Source organism: Tenebrio molitor, chromosome 3, assembly GCF_963966145.1.
Source record: "Tenebrio molitor chromosome 3, icTenMoli1.1, whole genome shotgun sequence".
NCBI lineage: Eukaryota > Metazoa > Arthropoda > Insecta > Coleoptera > Tenebrionidae > Tenebrio > Tenebrio molitor.
Window position 1 is genome coordinate 25,606,047 of NC_091048.1, and position 22,033 is coordinate 25,628,079.

A 22,033-nucleotide genomic window follows, 5' to 3' on the forward strand; every position below is an offset into this window, starting at 1 on the left:
TCGAAAGACGCACGCGCACCCCAAACCACTCTACCCTAAGCGTGGTAACAAGTTTTGATGCTGAATTCTTTGGCATATGGAACAACACGCCAGTTACCACACATACAAACCGGTTTGCGCTCGAACCTGCTTTCCTCACTTGAAGCAATGATGCGGTGCGAAAATTTGAACCAATGGGAGCAAAGTCGCGACCACACCGTCTAAATCTTTTATTTTTACTTGTGACCAAACCGCATCGTCATAATTCATACCGTTGTCCCACTTAACGCCTAATTCCAGGCGAAGTTTATTGTCGTCGAGGGTCGCACAATTGTGCGTTTCTTTTTCGACTGTTGTTCAAATGCGTGGCGATTGTTGGTGCGTGTGATTGTGGTGGCGTAGTACGCAAGTTTTCCACCAGGGGGTCTATGTAAATATTTGAGATTCCGATCATACCAGAATCGCAGGTTTGACCGAAATGTCAAATTCTTTGCACGGTTTTACTTGTTAGTGAGTAATTCGGCGAAGAAAAAGCACCGCGGGACAATTTTCAAAAGGATAAGGGTGGTTGCCGAGTTCGTCACTCGATTCGAGAGGGGTGAGTTGTATTTTCGTGTCCGTGTTATTACACGTGATTAAAATTATTGATTTTTGGGGTGGAAATTTGTTTTTGTGTTTAATTTTGTCTTCGGGGGAGGTCTTGTGACGGATATTAATAAAACAGATCGATCCTGCGCTTCGTGGTCCTGTTGGATTTTTTGTCGTAGATTCGGCGGCATCAGCCGTTATCACCGCACCAGTGCTGATTAGAAAAAATAGTGATTCGGGGTGTTTTGGTGGAGGTTCTTGTGGTAGTGACAGCCCCAGTGAGTTTACGTTGACAACAATAATTACCGTCGAATGGAATTTGAAATATTTTTATTATTGAGGTCACTGTTTTCCCCAATTTTTTTCCACGATTGTTAACCGACTCGCATTCCATTGAATATTTTCATCGCAATTAATCTCATTACGGAGTTTATAAATACATTCTGGTGCAGATAAATGCGAAATAATTCGGAAAAAAAACCGCAGAGATAAATTCGTCGTTACATCACAGTTCCTCCTTCGACAAACAAAATTCCACGATAGGCGGTCCCACCGTGCGCATATTTTTGTAAACAAACAAGCATATTTATTGGGTGTATTGCAGGAATCTGTCGAGCGATCGTCGGAATTTTGGTGCGCTCCTCCGTCTGAGAACAAGCCACATTATCCCCTTTGTCGGAATCCCGTCGAACATCTGCCCAACATGTGCGCCGCGGTCTTGTAGAAAGGCCGGCCGAGAGAACGAAGAGCGCCCTTTGTGCAACAAAGTGTTCGGGATGGAAGGCGGCGAGTCCCCCTTGGAGGTGCTGTCGAGGGCCGCCACCATGGTGCAGGAGAACCAGAACGCCTTGGCAGGTACGTGCCGAAGACAGGTGGTCAGTCGGCTCGATCCCTCATTGTCAATGGCACGGTTTGTTGACTGTTCACACAGTGTGGATATTAAAATTGGCGCAGTCACTAAAGCGTGTGTTGTGTATTAAATTATCAAGTCGTCACGGTCTCGAGCCGCTCCAGAGGTCTCCGGAACGGTGCTCGATAAGGGGCGATAACGCAATCTCGGGCCGAAATAAAACTCGCGGAAATTTCACTGCCAAACCGCATTTTTGAGCCCCAATAAAATCACGTCTTCGGTGGAGTGCTGCCAACGGGTCACAGCTCATTGTGCATAGTTTCCTAATTACGCATGCACAGGGTGATCCAATGAAAGTTGGCACCCGTTTTCGTTGCATTCCGATGCGGAATTTTTCTCTCGGTCGCACTTTTCCTCCACGAATTGCGGTTTTACCGACGGAAGAGGGAACCGGCCCGGATCGAACCTCGCGCACGTTGTTCCTCTCTTTTATTGTGTTGGCAGAGAAAAGCTCGATTGAATGTCAGGAATTTGTTGACCGCGGAAAAATATTTATTTGGCATTAGAGCAATGCGAATCTATGCGCGCTCGTAAAATACCACAACAAAGAGGGAAAATCGGACGAGGCTCTCAACTTTGCGCCGGGAAGGACCACAAAAATTACCACTTTTACGTAACGTCAACTCGTTTATTATAGGCACTCTAGTGGAGAGGACGCTGTAATTATGTGGCTTTTTCAAGAGAACAACTATTATCTAACGATCAAAACATCGTCTATTATGTGGCGATTTTCTGCAAAACAACACATAAATAACTGCTCCTTTCATATTTCGAAAGGTAACACCTTCGTAAAGAATTTATTTTTACTGTATGTACTATTTTTCAGAAGCAAAATTTACAAAGAAAACTACCTTAAAACTCTACGGTTCACTGGGTCTGCGAGACCCAGGGCATGTGAAAATGCTCTTTATTTTCGTTGCGTTGTAAATAATCAAACTGGGTCTCTTCATGGATTCCTAACTTTTAGTTAATTTTGTCTACACGACTTTGTTAAAATAATTTGAAAGCAATTTTTGTCAGGACGGTATTTGGGTCTCTCAGACCCAACCCGTGGATCGTGTTACTCTTGGTTAGTTATAAGGCGTTGGTATTGTTTTCTGCAATAACGCAAACAATAACAAGATTTTAATGGACATATTTATTTATAAATTGTGATATATAATTTTGCGTCGAAGCGTTCGACAATCCGGAATTATTTGAAAATAAATAAGCAAGTAGGTGCAAAAGATGTAGTGTTTTTTTTAATAACACTTCACGAAATGTAATAAAACCAGTCAAAATTTATAACAATTGGATAAGACATTAAAAAAGAAACATCAAACCGTAACCTGGTGGCAACAGAAATTGAAAATCGTCATTTTATTTATAAAAAATGTATTTGGGGTCTCTCAGACCCAACCCGTGGAATCGTGTGATTAGCAAACCGCCCGCGCAACGGAGGGTTTTAATCAGTACCAAAGAACAAAAATATATTGAAAAATAAGAGAAGGGGGGAATTTTTAGAATCGACTATTGATTTGTTTCCTTTTTTTGGTAGTATTTCTCAGACAAAAAAATTGAAAAAAGGGAGATTTTGACTTCATTTTAGTACCGACGATGACCTGTACACCAAATTTGATCTTAAGATATCATGGCAACCATTTTTAAGAGCTTGGGTTTCGACAAAAAACTTTAAGGTTTTTTTGTGTCTATCGTTTTAATGCCGGTTTTTTTTAAACCATCCTAAATTCGTGAGTTTGGGAAATTTCTGGATAAAGTTTTAGACACATTTTCGAAACTACAGGGTGCCTCAAAATTCGCGAATTCCGAATTCAGAGCGTGGTAGGGAAGGACCCAGTGGAGCTCGAAAAATATGTACTTAGAAAAAAAAAATTAGCTCTTCCTGAAGAAGATATAAGCATTTTAATTTTGTTCAATACATAGCAGCCTTCATATCCACTGTGACAAAATACTATTTTCGCTAGGTTGCCGTTCCATTTTTAAGAAAAATTACAAAAATGTAAGATTTTTTTATTCCAAGGTAAAGCTATTCTTCAAAAAATTGTTTTACGTTATTATTTTCCACCATAAATAACAATAAACACTAAACTTTTCAGCCTGTGTATTTGAAGAAAACGCAGCTCAAAAAGTGCACCTTCAGACCAATGTATCTTTGTGGGGGGAGTCCCGATTTTTTTTTTATTTTCAAATTTGGACTACTGAAGTGATCCCCTACAACGCTCTGAATTCGGAATTCGCGAATTTAGAGACACCCTGTATATCTTTTAAGATTTTTTTTTTCAAATTTCTAGACTGGAATACATCATATTGGATGTAGGCATTTGTATTGTACGCATTTTCGTCGGAAATATATTTTTGAAAAACTTAAATGAAATGCTCGACAACTTTAGTTTAGTTTTGCCGTCTTCGTCGTAATTTTTGTTCGAAAATTGAGTTTCCTGCGTCGAACTCGCTGAAACGAAAGGTCGTTTGGCAAACACTTAAACGCCTCAGCTGCGGACTTGTCCTTTGACGACTTTGCTTTCATTCAACGGTCCCGTCAAATTGGCCAATAAAATTGTCGTCACTCCGTTTCAATTAGACCGTTTTAGGACAGGCCTTAAAAATCGTACGTCCTCGCTAAGTTCGTACCCGGTGGGTTAAGCGTCCTACTCGAACGTGTCGTACCGAGCTCGGTCGTTTCGTTGTTGCTCAATCAAACTTTTACAATCTGTGCCACTAATAAAAATCCGTCGATATCCTGAACTCGAATAACCCAATCGGCATTTTTTCCACGTGACTGTCTTTGTCAACACGGCTCCATTAAATTCACATTTACATTGTTCGCTTAACAATGGGACTGACCAGTAATGAAGACTTGCAACTTTACAATTTATTAATTATTCACGGACTTCTGCGACGCACGCAACAGTGTTGGGGCGGGATGTTGGAACAATGGCGGATCTCCCCGAGCGATAAAATTCGAGAACGTCGAAGCGTTTGGGGAATTGGGGGCGGCGGAGGCTTCGAAGAGATTTTTTCGTGGAGGCCGTCTGGCATGCGTCCAGTGGGTCGTGAAATTGGTGCGATGGCCCCGGATCGGCGTTCCTCCCCCTCGTTAGCGTGCGCATTCCTATCAATCTCTTAATTGCGACCGGTACAGCACGATCCATCCGAGGCGTCGCTCCATCAGTTATCGCCGACGAAGACGGCGGAATTCGCCGGACGGGGCGTGCTGGTCCGGCCGCGTAAGGTCGATTTTCGATCGTCGACGCGGACGTCACGACACGCAAGATGCGATGGTGTGAAGCAAGAATTCGAAGGAAGGCAGCGTGGTATGCGGTCCGGCTGCCGTTTCACAGATAACAAAACTGGGAATATCCGACGAGATCACGACCATAATGATGTGGAACAAAAGCGTCCGGAGAAAAAGCCAAAGGATAATGACCAACCGATCGGCGGACCGGATTATCCGTCCGATTCCGGTGGAAGAATGTCGTCCGGCCGTTCGTTACCGAGATGTTTGGAATTTTTCTGGACGGTGGGAGATCGATCGGCGGAAGAATTTCGACGGACGGACGGTTGTCACGAGGATGGCGTCATTCGCCAGGCAAAAATGCAAACTGCGTGTGCCGCTCGTGACGCGAGATCGGACAGTGGCGGCGACGAACTTTTCGTCGCGTGGGGGCGGCGGGTGAAGGAACAAAGGAAGCGGAGATGTACACTCGCGTCGACTTACATGATGGGTTCATCGTTATTTTTGTTCGGGTTTTTCTTTGCTACAAAAACAGAAATTATTCACTGCGACCTGGAGTTTTTGTCGAGCTTGGCCGAGCCGCTGGTGGGCGGTCTACCGTAATCACGAAATTGTTAAATTCATTTTTGTTATGGTATCCTATAAAGATTATTGTTATTATTGTTGTTTTCCAAATGTATCAGTCGTAAACGAAAAGTTTGAAGAACTGAAAACAAAAACAAACAAAAATACGAGCGAAAAATGTTGAAGAATTATTCTGAATATTTGCCCAACTTGTGCCAGTGAATTTCAAGATTTTGTGTATTTCTGCATCTGCCGAGTGATGTCATTTTGGGAAAAATAAAAACAGTAAAAAGTTTACATCCACGTAGACTCTATTACAAATGACAACTAAACGAAACAAAAAGTAGCTGGAAAATTATTCTACAGTGTAATATGTACATAATTTGTTCACTGCAACCTAGAGTATTTTTCAAGTTCTTCTTTGCTGACCTACTCGTGGGCGTTCTACCGTATCTAATTGTAAAATTATTAAATAAATTTTATAACAGCTACGTAATTGTACAGAAACAATGAGTGTTAAATTTTTAAATAAAATATTTTAAACCGCCAAGCTATAAATAAATAATGTTAATTTTCTTGGTCGCGGAAATTTATGGTCAGTACGGACATAACGAGCGTTCAAAAAATGTAAGATCTGACAGCTAGACAAAGACTACACCATACGCTATCAGAACAAAAACCACCACTAGGCCGCATGACCATTTTTTTTTTTAACATACGCTATATGTATCTCAGAATTTAAAAAATATCATTAGTCCTTTGAAAAAATGAAAATGAAAAAAAAAATTCAATTTGAAACATTTTTAACAAAAAAATGTAAATTTAGAGATAATCTATAAATAAATAATTCTTGTTTTTTTGGTCACGGAAATTTATATTCAGAATAAACGTACATATGTGTGAGATCTGGAATATTCTCAGCATTCAAAAAATAGAAATACGGAGTTCCGTTTGAACAGTATAAAACAATTAAAAGAACTGGTATCCTAGTTCACTCTGTGAAAAATAAGAAACAAAATAAAACGGAAATTGTTAAACAATTATTTTGACTGCATATTTCCTTCAAAAAAATTATCCAATCAAATCGCTGACCAGTACATAATTGTATTAATTAGGCAGCAATTTGATCGGGAAAATTTTTTTTGGAAGAAATTGAAAAATGTTGCAAATTTATTTGATAACGCGTTGTCACATTTATAAATATACTGTTCTGTAAGTTTTTTTTTGCCTGAAATGATCTACCAAAATATCCCTGGTGCATGTCGAACTGTGGATAGTTTTCTTGCGAATCCTTACATGCACTCAGCATGTCACCACTTATGTGTGCTCCACGTACCAATAATTTTATCTACTTTTGGCAACCGAAAATTGGTATCATTTTCGAAGAAACCAAAACAGAAAAAAAACTTGATATCGACGTTCATAGTTTCAAAAATTACAGTGAAATAAAAACAAAAACTCATTGAGAATTATTCTTTAGGTGTAGGTGACTTAATGATTGAGACAAATTTAGTGGGTTGGCACTCCCGAATAATTGGTACGCCTAGTCATTTGTCAGAGTTGTCTGTTGATTCGCTTTCTAAGTTAAGATTCTAGAAATAAATAATAACAGTTTGATTTATTTTCACTTTTGAACTGTCATATTTGAATTTGTCACTCAAGTGTCCCAACATAAAACCGTAAATGTGTTGCCAACCGAACAATAATAATTTCAATCATTAAAAGTCACCCGCTACTAATTAACGTCAATTTATTTCTAAGGTTACATTTTTCTTAGCAACACTTTACTTAAACACTCTTTTTTGGAGGTTATCGCAAATTTTCCTTTTTTTCAACGCATTGATAACTTTTCCGCGAGTGTTTGCTATTTCTGCGAGCTGCATAAACATTCGAAATATCGTCCCCACCGAATTATGTGACCCCCCCAAACGTGCAGTAGCGCCACGATGTCGTATTTGGCACCTCCATCTTCGGCCGTTTACCTTTCCGTTCTTGTGTTCCTCCACAATCCACATTTTTAATCTAACGTCCGAGCAGATTAACCCGTTCCCAAGAGCACAATCGCTCCAAGTTCGCCTCGTTTTTCCTCCTTTGTTTTCTTCGGCCGGACCCCCGACCCCTCCGTGCCGTTTTTTCTGCAGAAACTTAACTGGAACAATTCCGCGTTTTATGCAACAACCTCCGACAAAACCGAGATGTAGTCAGCACGATTGCGATCGAATCAGTTCTGAGATAATGAGATCATTTTTGCATCATTTCTTTCCGTGAAACCGTCCGTCTCGGGAACCTGCGGTCTTTGTGCGGAGCTGGCGGATTTTGGAAAGAGCGCAGTCTAACAACCGACCTTGCTGCACTTACTACTCCATTAAGGAGTCCGGTCCTGGGGTGGAGTACTTCACGTCCGCTGTCGGCCTTTCGTGCTCGCACCGGGACGAGCTTCGGCGACGACGTGGTCGAAGATTTAATCGAGCGCGAAGCCGATTCTGGTGGTACCACATAGAACAAAAAACACCGAACCGGTCAAAAACAACGGCACGCGAAAGAGGACCTTACGCTGTCGGTGCTAAGGTGGTATCGTTCTGGATGAATAAAAAAACTAATTACTTATACCTGAAAGTCTCTACCTGCGAGAGTCTTATGAATGAAGGCTAGTTTACTATTCCTCCGGCCGTCGCACAATGGCTTTCGGTGTGCGTACACAATGGGACGTGTGAATTGAGTGTTGAGTGACTTTTGACGCGACTCGAGGTTCTTTCCGTCGACGGGGTGTCATGGAATTTGCGGTGTTCGTCGAGGAATTGGTGAAGGCTTCTCGGGCGATGAAGAACCAGGAGGTGGTACCCAAGCGCGCGTTTTGGCAGCCGTGGCTCGACGAAGGTAAAAGACGCGAAGCCAGTACCGGCACTAATTCGCCGACCTTGGCATAGGTCGTACCGGGTCGTTCCCACGGCAGCGTCGCAACGACCTAGATGAAAATGTCTGTTTTGTCTGTTTAGAGGAGTCGTCGAAGCAGTCGACCAACAAGCAGCTGCCGACCGCCAAGTGGAAGCGGGATCGACGATCGCGACTTCCTGAGTACTCGCGGAAGTCCGACCCGAAAATCGCCGAGACCTTCGGAACGGAACCGCCGAGTCCGACGACGGAAGCGCCCAACCAGGCCGGACAGGATAACGCACCGTTGGACATGAGCGTCAGACAGAGGGGTCTGCCTCCGTCCTATTCGCAGACCGTCAACAATCCAGGATATCGATCCAGCTACAGGCCCTCGGTCATACAGAACAACGCACCCAACAGAGAGGAGCTGCCTCCCGGTCAGTATGAGCGAGAATGGCGGTTTCGCGGCGGTCTTGCCGCCGCCGGCGTTATCAACGCGCCACATCCGCACGGCCGGAAAGCGACACCGCAAACAGCAAAAAAATATTCAGTTGAAAGCGCAAATGGGAACAAAAATAATATGTTTATGTCGTTTTTGGGCCACTCCAAATCTTAAAGTGGCTTGATTACGTTTATCAAAAATTTTCAATTCAAGGTCACGCTTTACATTTTTAAAATATAAACCGCCTAGATTTAAATTTTAAACATTACCCGGTTACATTTTTTACTCCACTTTTCGAGTATTAAACTTGAATGCTCAGTTGATAAAGAACTGGAACACAAATTCCGATTGAAAAATCATTTTTTGTAATTCGGCACAAAGTTCAATTTTATTGCATCGTTTGACATTGCTTCATCAATACCAACCCAGTTCTATTAAAATAAAAGTCACTAGATAATTACATACATATTTTATATTTTAAAAACAGAAATAGCATGTTACACTCGTTTCACAAGACACGTTGTCGAACTCGTACCTTTAATTGCACCTCGCTGTGCTCGTCCTGCCTTAAACCCTCTCGTTCGACAATAGATTGTCCTGTGCAACTCGTTTAACAATATACTACAGGGTGAGCAACAATAACTGATTCAGTTGGCAAAAAAAAAATTTACATAAAATTTTCAAGACTGAATTGTACCTATGTCGGTTTGTTTTATTGACATTATTGACAGCTGGTATACATTTCAAATTTAAAACTCTTGGTTTTTGTAATCGTTTATTAATAAAATGGTTTTCTCGTTGGAACATGACATAAAAGTCACCAAAAATCACCAGAATTTATTGCCAACTCAATCAGTACTTGTTGCTCACACGGTAGGTGACTTTTAATGATTAAGACAAATTTAGTGGATTGGCACTCCCGAATAATTGGTACGCCTAGTCATTTGTCAAAGAGTTGTTGTCTGTTGATTCGCTTTCTAGGTTAAGATTTAGTTAAAATTTGATTTATTTTGACTTTTGAACTGTCATATTTGAATTTACCAGGCAAGTGTACCAACATGAAATCGTAAATGTGTTGCCAACCGAACAAAAATAATTTCAGTACTTAATTAAAAGTCACTCATTATCTACATACTATTGTTTTGATTTTGACGTCGTTCCAATAGTAGTTTATTTAACGAGTTCGTGTGTAAATTGGGCTTTTCTTTGTCAGTTTAAAGTGAAACGAGCGTTTTAAAGGCTCACGAGTGCCAAAAAAAGCCCAATTTACACAAAGACGAGTTGAATACAACGTTTTTTTTGTTCGACGAACCCCTAAAAGGCTCTAAATCGCTTAAAATCTTTAAAATTATTTTGACGTTTTGTTTTGACAAGTTGTGACATTTATAAAAATCCGTTCACACAGTGTCGAACAATAAAATATTTTGTGCTAAAAATGACAGCCTTTTCAGATGTACCACCTGTTGATTAATTGGTTAATCAATGAAGGATTCCTGTAGTTCAATTTTTAATATAAATAACCAATAGGAAATGTTACTAAATGTGTTTTTTTTTTAATAACAAAAATGTCAATTTTTCTTGATCAAGATTTTTTTGAACCAACCTGATAAAAACATTTCCAATCAGATCTAACCTAAAATTTAGTATTCATAACCTCGTTACTCAAAGTTGCACCATACTCTGGCGACATTTATGTCATGAATAATCCGTATTACAACAAAACAGTTACCAACGATCGACAGTTCAGTTATTATACTTACGTAGGGGAAGTGGGCCTAAAATGGGGTATGTAGGTAAAACGGGATATCAGTGTTTAACCCGCAACGAGAGCTGGCAACTACTCGTATTAGCACCTAATGCGTGTGTGTGGACGCTAGTGTTAGTGGTCTGCTGTCAAAAGTGCGATCCGCTTGTGTTTTAAACAGAGAGAGTGATTTTATTGGTTTCGGAAGTTGTGAATGTAATAATTAGTGTTTACGGAATAAGCTCCTGGAAGAGAACAACTCGTGCTCTTGGGTTGTTACTGCGCATCAAATTGTCTTCAAAGGTTAGTTAACAAGCGATGCAGGCCAAATTGCTCTGAAAGACATTTGTTTTTCACGCGGTAATTTTAAAAATTTTAAGACAAATGTAGGTAAAATGGGAAATTTTTACGCCTTAAAACGGGATAGTATCCCGTTTTACCTACACCAGCCCAGTATTTATTTTTATTTGTTTTCAGATGCCTTCCACTTATAAACGAAAAACCGACCGCCAATCTTGGTCCGAAGAAGCTATGTCTAGGGCACTAGAGGCGTTGCGAAATGGAACATGTGGTTACTTAAAAGCTGCTAAACAATTTAATGTTCCAAAGTCGACTTTAGAAAGGCGTTTTAAAAACAAAAATAAACAGGCACTTGACCATTCAAAACAACTGGGGAGCAGAAAATTAACGTTTCCAATGGAACTAGAGAAACAGTTAGTAGATTATGTTAAAAACATGGAAGCTATGTTATATGGACGAACAACAAGAAGTATTCGAAGTCTTGCGTATCAAATTGCTGTTAGAAATAATATCGTTCATCACTTTAATAATGAAACTAAGTTGGCAGGATGGCACTGGTTACATTCCTTTCTGAAGAGAAACAATTTGTCTCTTCGCAGTCCTGAAGCAACTTCTGCGGCAAGAGCGCAAGGCTTCAACCGAGAAGCAGTTGGCTCATTTTTTGATATTTTGAAATCGCTCCAAGAGAAACATAATTTCCCGCCATCAAGAATATTTAACGTGGACGAAACAGGTATCACTACTGTCCAATCTCGACCATCAAAAATTATTGCTGCCAGAGGAAGAAAACAAGTAGGCTCCCTAACATCAGCCGAACGTGGGGAGTTAACGACTGTAGTAATTTGTATGAGTCCAAGTGGCATTTTTGTCCCACCTATGCTAATTTTTCCTCGAGTGCGAATGAAACCTCAATTTGCTGATGGAACTCCGCCAGGTTCACTATCAGTTTGCCATAAATCTGGGTGGATGCAATTAGAGTTGTTTGAGAAATGGTTTGATCATTTCGTTCATCACACTCAAACTTCGAAAAGTAATCCAGTATTACTCATACTGGATGGGCATAAAACACACACCCAAAATATAGCAACCATAGAAAAAGCACGGCAGAATGGAGTAACAATTTTATGTTTACCACCGCATACCAGTCACCGTATGCAGCCGCTCGACGTTTCGTTTATGGGGCCACTCACCACTTTTTATACTCAAGAAGTGGAAATATGGTTGAGAAACCATCCAGGACGCCGCATTACTATAAACGAAGTTGGATCTTTGTTCGCTAAAGCATATCTAAGAGGCTCAACACCTTTAAACGCCATTAATGGTTTTAAGAAAACTGGATTATATCCATTGGACCACACAGTATTTACAGAAGATATGTATGCTGCAGCTTTGCCAACTAGTTATGACCCACCTCAAAACAATGACAGTACTGAAAATGATGCAGTTGCAGCTGTGTCACCTGAAATGGAAGATGCAATGGAACAAATTCAACGTGACTTTGTAAGAGAGTCTACACCAGATGAGCAAATAATCACTCAAGTTGAAAAACCATCAACTAGCAGCATGTGCAATTTAATCAGTCCTGAAACAATTGCTCCATATCCGAAAGCTAAGAATGTAAAGCTATCAAAAAAGAAAGTCAGCAGAAAGGGTAAAGCTGCAATCCTTACCAGTACCCCTTATAAAGAAGAGTTAGAAAAATCCCTGGTTCAGAAAAACAGAAAAAATAATGCAGACAAAATGAAAACGAATAGAATAACTTTCAAAAACAAAAACGCTGCAAACAACAGCTCATCGAAAGGTAAGAAACAGGAGTCTAATGTGACCAAAGCACGAGTATCAAGGACCCAATCCAGTAGCAGCGAATCTGACGTTGATGTGGAATGCCTGTTTTGCGGTAATAACTATTCTAAAGACCACTGCGGAGAAGGATGGATAATGTGCTGTCGTTGCGGCAAATGGGCCCATGATGAATGTGCAGGTGTAGAAAGTGATGATGATGACGAATTCACATGTGATATTTGCCTACAAAAATAAAGTTTTTGAAAAATATATTTTCTAAATAAATCTTATTATAGGAATAATTTCCCGTGTTAAATCCATATCCCGTTTTACCTCCAGCACTTTCCCATTTTACCGACACTGTGTAGGTAAAATGGGAAATTGCAGACATTTACTAATTAACCACATGTAACTACTTGTTTTTTATTTTAGATTGTTTTTGATGAATATATGTTTAAATCAATAACTATACTATAGCAAGATTTACTTTACACAATTTTACAACACTTATTTTTTTTTATACATAACGTTAAACGTTAAGTATCCCATTTTAAGCCCACTTCCCCTATTAAAAAAAAATACTATATTATGTAATCCGGCAACTGAAAACGGAGACAAGTTAGTTAGTACGGAACGACGACAGTAGTTGTCAAATTAATGCTTAAGGATTAAAAAATAGTAATTTTAATATATTGCAAGGAAAAGAAAACAAAACAAAAATTTAAAAAGAATAGGTATTTGGTTGAATTTGATTTTAGGAAATTGGTTTACCTTTGCAAGTTACCAACTGACACTCGACAGCGTTAACATATCCTAACATTTTATTTTCCCCTAGATCGAAGTTCTACAGCGTTGCCAGGTCTATTTTCGAAGTAAATTGCAGCGTTGATGGATCTTTGATATCTGAACAGGCTCTAATTCTCTAAGCAAGTAATTAATTAATATCAAGAGAAAAATTATTATAATTTTATTTTTGCAAAAAAATATATACATGTTGTGGTTTTGATAAATATATTTTTTATTCTCTACAGTCTAGTGTTTGGAAAATTTGTCACATTTCAAAAAATGTAAAACTATGTGGGATGGAAAAGAAAATAAAATTAAAATAATCTGATTATGTTTTCCACGCAAGAAATAAAAATTAAATGACTTTCAGTCAAAAGAGAATTTTATCGAAGGGGGCTTGAGCTTGAGTTCAATTAAACCTTGCGAGTGTCGTGTTTGTATTTCTGTTGTGGTGAATCACACTGTGTATTAATCCGTGAAAAGTTTGTAAAAAAATCAGGGGGAATAAAATCAGAGATGCCCAATGAGGTAATTTTGCGAATCTTTTTAAACAGTTCATAGTGAGAAGAACTACCATCTTGACATAACATAAAATTATTTTTAATTCGAAGTTTTCATGAATTTAATTAAATTTTAAGAAAGATTACACTTCAATTAGTTACGCCTTGACTAAACACGATAAACATAATAAAACAATTATCGTTCTATTTTAATTTGTAATCAAAATCAATATTTGTTATTAATAAATGTTGCGTAAATTTTTTAAAGCAAATAATTGCTATTTTTCCAATAAAAATTATTTCATCGCTTTACACCGTTATCTAGTGAGATCGCGTGTTTATCAGCGTCATTTTTGAGTCACAGTTTACGATTCCAATGTCGAATTTGAAAACGATTCAAAATCGGGGGATTTTGTTTTTGTGGTGGAAATGCGTCGATTTGATGTGGTTTATTTCTGCAGGGATATCGATGTGCGACCCGATCATCGACGAGCACTTCCGCCGTTCTCTCGGCAACGACTACTTGTCTCTCTTCTCGAACAACAACGTCTCCAGAGAACCGATCCCGGTGAAGCCGCCCCCCAAAGCGGCCCCCACGACGACGAACGTGATCGAATTGATGGACACGGCGGGCCTGTCCGTGGACGATCACTTCGCCAAAGCTCTGGGCGACACCTGGGTCAAGCTGAACAAGAAGGAACAAGAAATCAAAAACGGCACCAGTGACGGTCACAGCATAGTCACGATTTAAAGGGTCGACGGTCGCTCGTATGTGTGTTAGATGTCTCAATGTACGGTGTTAAATGTAACCTTATCGAAATAATGTACAAATGTATCGTAGGCTTAGTTAGGGTGATTTTGCCGAAGGTCGCAAATACCTGCAGACATTGAAGTTAGTTTCGGTTTTCGTTCAGGGATCGAATGACGTTTTTTTACTATTATGTTAAGTTATGTGTAATTTTTTAACGAGAGCACAACCTGACAAAGGCTGCCTTCCAATTAACCAGTTAATGATTCCTTAAGTTCCATCGTTGTAAATATTGGACTGTCTTGTAAATAGGTTTCTGTAAATACAAAACTATTATTTCGTTAGTTCAGCACTAGATATTTATGATTTAATTTAGTTCACTCTTGTTGCTTAGTTCTAAATCTACATATGTTACTTTGGTATACGTAATTAAAATGGCAAATCCAGCGGGGTTTTCACTAGCCTGAGTCCCCCCACTCCATACTGGTATACAGAGTGTCTCCCAAACATGAAAAATCTGGTGGATACAGACAATACAAAACGCGCAAGTTTTGGGGTGCGCTTTGTATACTCGAAAGAATGCGGCCTGGATGCCGTATTTTTCTCAATATGTACTAGATTTGTTCTTGTGTAGTCGGTTGTTAATGTCTACCCTCAGGGATTTTGTAACAAAATAGCGACTTACTTTTGTTGGTGACCTGTTAGTGAGGCGGTATTTGGTCCAAGAACTGATTTCATATGGTGCTAGAATCCGAACAAAATCTCGCCACCACACGAAAACAGTGCCCAAAGCCAAATGGGAACCTCGCTTAGCACACTTACACTGCTTGTAGCACCGTTCAGTCTGACTTAAGTACGAATCTGCTGTCACACTGCGTTCTTAAACACAAAATAGATATTCGCTTACAACCGGTACGGAAAACTTAAAACCCGAGGGAGTTTTGATAGCCAGGATGCCGGGAAGTGTCCAAACGTCCCGAGCCGTCACTCTATATTTGCTTCCACGTTTTTTCCTTCATGTCCATATTAAGTTTCTCCGGGTATCGTGTTTGCGGTGCTTGTGATTTTTCAATACGGAGCGGTACCGTTTTTTCGCGGGTACCGTCGTCACGTCGCGTGCTACCCGCTCGGTGCCGACGGTGGTACCGGCCCATTTCGACAATGGTGTAATTCGAGTGATTCACGTAGTACCTGCAGCTTGTAACCCAATCAGCTGGCAACGGATCGGTTTTCTGGCGGAAGAAAAATGGAATTTCCTGGGTCGCACACGAACTCGCTATAGTCACCACAGTTAGCACTCGTGCGAAGATTTTTGATTGATCGCGTCTTAATACGAATGACTCACGGTCCCAACTGATTTCGCCGCGCTGGATGGCCGTTGTTGCATCAATGGGAATTACATCACCCCATGTGAAATGTCGAAAGCACCCTCTACCCTCGCCCCGGCCGAAAAGACCACGGTTTGTTTGACTTACCGGTTTACAGTGTTTAGGGGGTCTCATTGTGTATTTTTTACCGAAGGGTATGACGAAGGAAAGAAGTTTTGACTAGGACGAATTGGCAAAGTTCGAATGAGCGCGACGGGAACGTCCGGGAAAGTGAAAAACACGGTTGCGAGACGAAAGTGAAACTGGAGAGGCGCCGGTCAAGGTCAGGCGGGTGGTGGAACACTGTAATTTACAAAATTACAATGGAAACGGCCGTTGGCGAAATGATCCACGGTGGTTGGGAGCGAGCAGGTAAATTGGTTTGCATTGTTGGTTGTCTACACGTAAGGGGCTTAAATATTTACTCTTCGATTTTTATAAAAATTCTTCCGACTTATCATCAATCTCGTACGCTCTAGTTCAGCAAAAGTCAATTTTAAGCTTTTTTAAGAAGATTAAGAGACGATCTTTTCGAAAATAAAGCTAGATTTAAGCACAATTCCACACATTTTAATTGGACGAATCAAACGAAGAGAACAAAACAACAATTTTTAGTACCTAGCTTTAAGACACTACTTTTTATTTCCACATAATAATACATAAACCCACCAAGGTCTCCACTTTAATAAACAGGAATTCGGTGTAACGTTATTTCCAATGATCCAGTGTATAATTTTGCACATTAAATATGACACGTGTAAGCAGTTTTATCTGCGCTGGTTTTTATACGATTTTTTGGCACAAATTTTTTTCTGTGGGGTTTAACCTAAGAGGATAGAAGATGAATGTGAATAATATGCTTAAATTAAATATTTAATATTTTATGTCCTAACTGTTAGAATATTTCATTTGAAATTTTCCACTGTGTACAAATAAACTTGTTAAAAAAACTTCAGTACTGCAGGTTCCTCATTCAGTGTCTGCAACCTTCACCTTTTATCTTTTATGCAGTTCTTTGGAAAATGAAAACGAATCCTTTTCCTTTCTTCTCTTGCAAAATGAAAAATATAAATAACTTGATTTAAATCTTTTAAATCGAGTAAGAATTTCGAAATCAAGGAAAATGTATGAAGCAACATTTCTAAATAAATCTTGTTTTTCTTTTTGAAAATAAATTTGTTGATACCATTTTTTTTTCCTTGTAGAGTGAGCGCCAAAAGTTTGAAATAACGGAAGTTTTTTCTTTCCTGTTGAGCTCTTCGAAAAGAACTGGGTCAAGTTGATTTAATTTTTTTAAGAGAAATCCCTTCCGATAATTCCCATTTTCCCCTTCTTCTTCAATCCTGAGCATTTCACGACCGCAACATAGATAAAAAAATGATAAAAAGCATTCGCCATTTTGAGCATTCTGAAAATAATTTGACTTGATATTAATAAAATGTGGTTTAGAAGACGAAAGAGTGAAAATAAATCGTTATTAATTCGATTGACACTTTGGCAAGCGCCATCTATTCACAAAGGTTAGGTACACGACAAATCAGACATAATGTTCGTTTCAAAAAATATTGTACTGTATTGTATTGTATTCGGCACATTCGCGCAATTGAACCACTCGCTCCTTCGTCGCTCGTGCCTCAAAAAATGCGCTCATGCGCGAAAAATTCACATTTTTTACAAAAAATAAAACAAACAAATTCTTTTGGGAACGGAAAGAGGCAGATAAATGAAAATTATGGAAAAAGGTTTCTTTTAAAAAATAAAATAACCTGTCGGGATTTTTTTCTAAAAAGCTCAACGCGAAAGAAAATGTTTCTATTATTTCAGACTTTTGGGTCGCCCTGCATGCTAGAAAATACAAGCAAGTATAAAAGAGCTACTGATTCGAAGGATTAATAAAAAAATATAAGGAGAATTAAAAATTCTAAAAATAATTCCAGAACAATTTTTATTTTTTAACAATGATTATACAAAAATCAATTATTATTTTTGTCTTAATTACTTTTAACAATGAGAACCATTGTTCCGGGTGATTATAAAATATAAATGTTATTATTAGTTTGATGATTATGTAGTTTTTTTTACAATTCTCATCATAGTTGCGCAATAATTTTTAATGAAAATTATAATTATGGAAAAAAGTACATACATACAAAGGATTCAAATTTCTCTTATGTATTAGAAGTAGAGAATAGAGTGAAAGGTCGAAAACCAAATACATATCATACTTTACATGTTTAACAACTAGAATGATAAACAATGAGTATCTTTACAAAACTACGAAAAAATGAGAATTGATACAATTTTACAATTTCAAAATGTTGAAATTTCCACTAATTTGCTGCTTTTCTTTCCGTAAGAATAATAAATTTGAAAGCTGTAAGTCCATCAATCAGTTTTTCTTCTTTCTATAAGAAAAATGCAATTGAAAAAGCCTTTTGAATATTTTTTCGAAGCTGTCACTAAAGTAGGTATTTCATTTTCCTACGCATTTACTGTATTCACGAAGTACAGAAGAATTTATTTTTTTTTACGATACTTCCTAAGAGCCGCAACGACTAACCTCTTCTGTGATACATTTCTAGACGCAAACATTGTTCTTCAGCTGTCTAATTCTCTGGAACTTGTTTTCTACAGGTTCCACAAAAAAAAATCCAGAACCTCGAAAACTGAACAACAATTAATTGCAGATCTTCTTCTTATCTCGAGTCCGCTCTCTACCCCGCAGTCTGCAAAGTTTTAATCCTTGTCCAGTGTGACCCCAGTGTCCTTTTTAAAGAGGTGAGGCTTTGTGACGCTTACAGAACTGGTTTGCCAGAAACGTTTAACCACGAATCAACCATGAAGCAGAATTTTTTATTTTAAAATGGTGGCGAATTTTTGTACCAGAATAATCGAATGCTAATTTTTAATATTAAATCTCATTTACGTAATTCCTTCGTGAGTTTTGGGTAGAACTACAAAATATTCTACGGGGTGATCAAGAAGGACTGTTTGAGTTGGTAACACTGAATTTTATTTTTAAATGGTAGGTACAATTACGGCCACGGAATTTTGGCCGTCACTTGACATTCCAGTGAGTTGAGATGTAAAGCGGCCCTAATATATTCGTAACCTCACTTTCTGTTATTACAAGACTTGTCATTTTGATGCTGACTGACTTACAAGAAAACGCGCTTCCTCATTTCGTGCAATCTTGGATTAGGGATATTATCTGTACTTTATTGAAATAGGGTATTGGTAGCACGTTCACAACTATTTGAATGAAGTATGACACTGACAAATTTTTGGATGTCAATTCCAAAAGTCAATCATAATGACAATAAAGCATGGACTACATCCATTTTTTTTTAATTGACATGAAAGTGACGGCCAAAATTCCGTGGTCGCAATTGTACAACTGGAGTAACTTCCGGTAATTGACGGCTTGACGGTGACAGCCGCATCATTGACAAGCAACATTTGATATTTCAAATTAAATTCAACATGCTGATGATTGGGAAATCTGTTCGAGAGCCTAAAAAGAAGAATTAATTTATGTTTAGAGCAAAATGGAGGAGCACTTCGAGCATCTTTACCCTTAGATAATTTTTATTCTCATAATAACCTACCATTTTGTCGCTGTTAATGTTACGTCAGATATCTGTCAAATAAACCAACAAAACATCCGGTGAGCGGTGATAGTGTTACAAATAGCGGAATTAAAAATGTTATATTGTCAACTCAAACAGTTCTTCTCGATCACCCCGTAGTTTGTACAATCTTGTATTTTAGATAATTTCCAAGAATCATAAACGGCAAAAAAGAAATCAAAAAATTTCAAAGATGGTCATCTTCTCAGTAAGTACTATATTTTTTTCCATAAAATAATTTCTAATAAATCTCCATTTTCATAACCTACTGTCGCGAGCAAAAAAAACTGGTCGTCAAAATCATGTTTTGACACAATGGAAAATGCTCCATTGTAAAACAGTCGTAAATATCATAACCTATCATCATGTTATATGACATTAATTGTAATTTTTTTCTCATTTTTTTTTAACACTTTGATGACATGAGCATAATCAGGCAAAGATTTTTTTTTTAAATTTTCGAAATGACATTGACGACCAGAGTTTTTTGCTCGCGACAGTACATACATAATATTTTTCGAAGTGAACATTCCAAGATGCAGCCTTACAGAATCTTTTTCTACGTATCCACTGCTACCAACTTGACATAACTCATAAACACTGTTCACGTTGTTTTGGCATAATGGGTAGCCATGATTTATTTTTTTTAACGTTGGACATACTGATTGATTTTCGTCACAAAAGTGCCTGACTGCGGACCTATCAAAATGAACATCAATATGTTTCTGAATTTCCCGCGATGTCTGAGCATTCTTCTATTGCAAACTAGTAAAACTGACAACAATGCACTAGACATTGACACTATTTATAACATCAAACTTAGAAAAACATAACCTAATTCAACAGACAGCTTTCCTATCAAATTAAATGCAAGATTTCAATTGCCTCCAATTATGCCTAAACAACCTGAATGCATTTTTGGTATAGTTTTCCCATTTATAATTTGGTTTTATGGCAGTGCAATTGTAATTATTAGGGGCTGGGGTTGCGGTTTTGGCAATAGACGTGAAGATATTGTAGCCTACTCAGACAACAGACAACGGACCTTCTTTTACAGTTCTAGGATTTATGGCGGTAGTTACCTATTGTCGGGGTATTTAACTCCCTGGGAAAACTATACTAATCCGCACCCAGAATTGGAAATCAATTCATTCAAATGTACCCAACTGACAGATTAAATTTGTCATTTTTTTTTCTTTCTTTCATCAATTAATTTTTGTTTATTTATTGAAAAAAACACATTTATCTGAACAACTGTTTCCTTGAAGTAATGGTGCTCTTCCTCTTCACTTTCTTTTCCTGCCTTTTTGATCTGTCACTGACTACATCAGACAAAACTTTTCGACAAGAATGAGGGTTTTTTGTAACTTTTAATTGCTTCAACTAAAATATTTGTGTACAATCTAATGCTTGTTTAAATTTTAATTTTCCATAAAATGCACTTGTCTTTGCATTTGCTTTGCAACTACGTTTTCGCTTCAATTGCTTTAATTGCTGTTACAATTAATAATCAATTTTTTTCACAGTCTTAAGCCAATTGTTACGTTGACGTGATGTATCAAAGTATAACAATTACTTAACGTATAAACAACAACATTAGAAATACCCTTGAAAAACAATACAAAATGTTCAAAGAACAAAAGTGAAGAGTTGTATTTATTGTATGTTAATATTTATATCGTCATCATTGCACCCACTTATATTTGTTATAACAACGTCACGTTGACAATTAACATAACCAAGAAAAAAATCTAGTGTGTCCTGTTTTGTGCACAATCTTTTTTTCATGTGATTGTTGTCCTCGCTGCGCTCTTGCAATCAAAGTAAGTGTTAGATTTTCTCATGGGCTATGAGTCATATCTGCGTAAATGACGAATATCGGTCTCAAATAGGTGCTACAAACCGACCGGAAAACATCGTCATTCGTTACGTTAGTGTCATCTCTCTTGTCTATTTGCATGTAAAGTAGTTGATGTTTCTGCCTTCGTGCAGATATTTCCAAGGTCACAGCCCATGAGAGAATCCAATGCTTTTACACTGGGATGAAAAGATGCAGTTTAGTCCCTTGTCATGTAATGTACTACATATTAATAACTATTACATCATTGTAATCAGTCATTAATTGCAATTTACATGTACTTGATTATGTAAATCAGAATTTACGTGTCTGTCTGCAACTGTCAGTTAATAATTACATATTAGTTTTATGTTTACCCAACACTGCACCTCTTCAACAAATTTAAAATAAAAAAAGTAATCTTTGACAACGTATTGTGTGACCATGGCAAATTTCCATTTCATATTTTTGCTTTTTATGTGCTCGAATAATTTTTAACAATACGTTTTTCCCCATTGAAACTACTTATTATGAGCTGATGACGGTTAGTGTAAGAAATGTACCAATTATAAACACACAAAAAGATAACTCCGGTTAATCCAGTTCTGTTTGTTCTTGCGTCGTTTCTTTTATTTTTTTCTGACTTATTGAGTCGGGGCTAACGAGAAGCGTTAAAACGTTTCAGATTCACTGGTTTGCTCTCGAATTTGAATAATTTTCTCCCCATTTCTCAACCGAACGAAGTATA

The 22,033-nt window shown here is 38.1% G+C and overlaps 1 protein-coding gene and 1 long non-coding RNA gene across 4 annotated transcripts; both read left to right on the forward strand.

Moving 5' to 3' along the window:
* The first annotated feature begins 262 nt into the window (after positions 1-262).
* LOC138125482 (uncharacterized) lies at positions 263-14,898 on the forward strand. Of its 3 annotated transcripts, none has more exons than XM_069040823.1 (4): positions 263-577; positions 1,172-1,422; positions 8,273-8,587; positions 14,166-14,898. In XM_069040823.1, exons 2-4 carry the CDS (start codon positions 1,344-1,346, stop codon positions 14,453-14,455), a joined length of 684 nt encoding a protein of 227 aa, XP_068896924.1. In that variant the 5' UTR covers positions 263-577; positions 1,172-1,343; the 3' UTR covers positions 14,456-14,898. The 3 variants fall into 3 exon arrangements, with proteins under 3 accessions (XP_068896924.1, XP_068896925.1, XP_068896922.1); XM_069040824.1 differs by lacking the exon at positions 263-577 and adding an exon at positions 704-845; XM_069040821.1 differs by lacking the exons at positions 263-577; positions 1,172-1,422 and adding an exon at positions 6,909-8,153.
* LOC138125483 (uncharacterized) lies at positions 10,351-12,688 on the forward strand. The gene is made up of 2 exons (XR_011157468.1): positions 10,351-10,639; positions 10,814-12,688. It is a non-coding gene; the product is annotated as an uncharacterized lncRNA (long non-coding RNA).
* Positions 14,899-22,033: the final 7,135 nt, after the last annotated feature.

Coding starts and splice junctions, on each gene's coding strand:
- LOC138125482 (XM_069040821.1), top strand. CDS start 8,048: ATGGAATTTGCGGTGTTCGTCGAGGAATTGGTGAAGGCTTCTCGGGCG. Junction 8,154..8,272: donor GCAGCCGTGGCTCGACGAAG/GTAAAAGACGCG, acceptor TTGTCTGTTTAG/AGGAGTCGTCGAAGCAGTCG. Junction 8,588..14,165: donor CAGAGAGGAGCTGCCTCCCG/GTCAGTATGAGC, acceptor TTATTTCTGCAG/GGATATCGATGTGCGACCCG.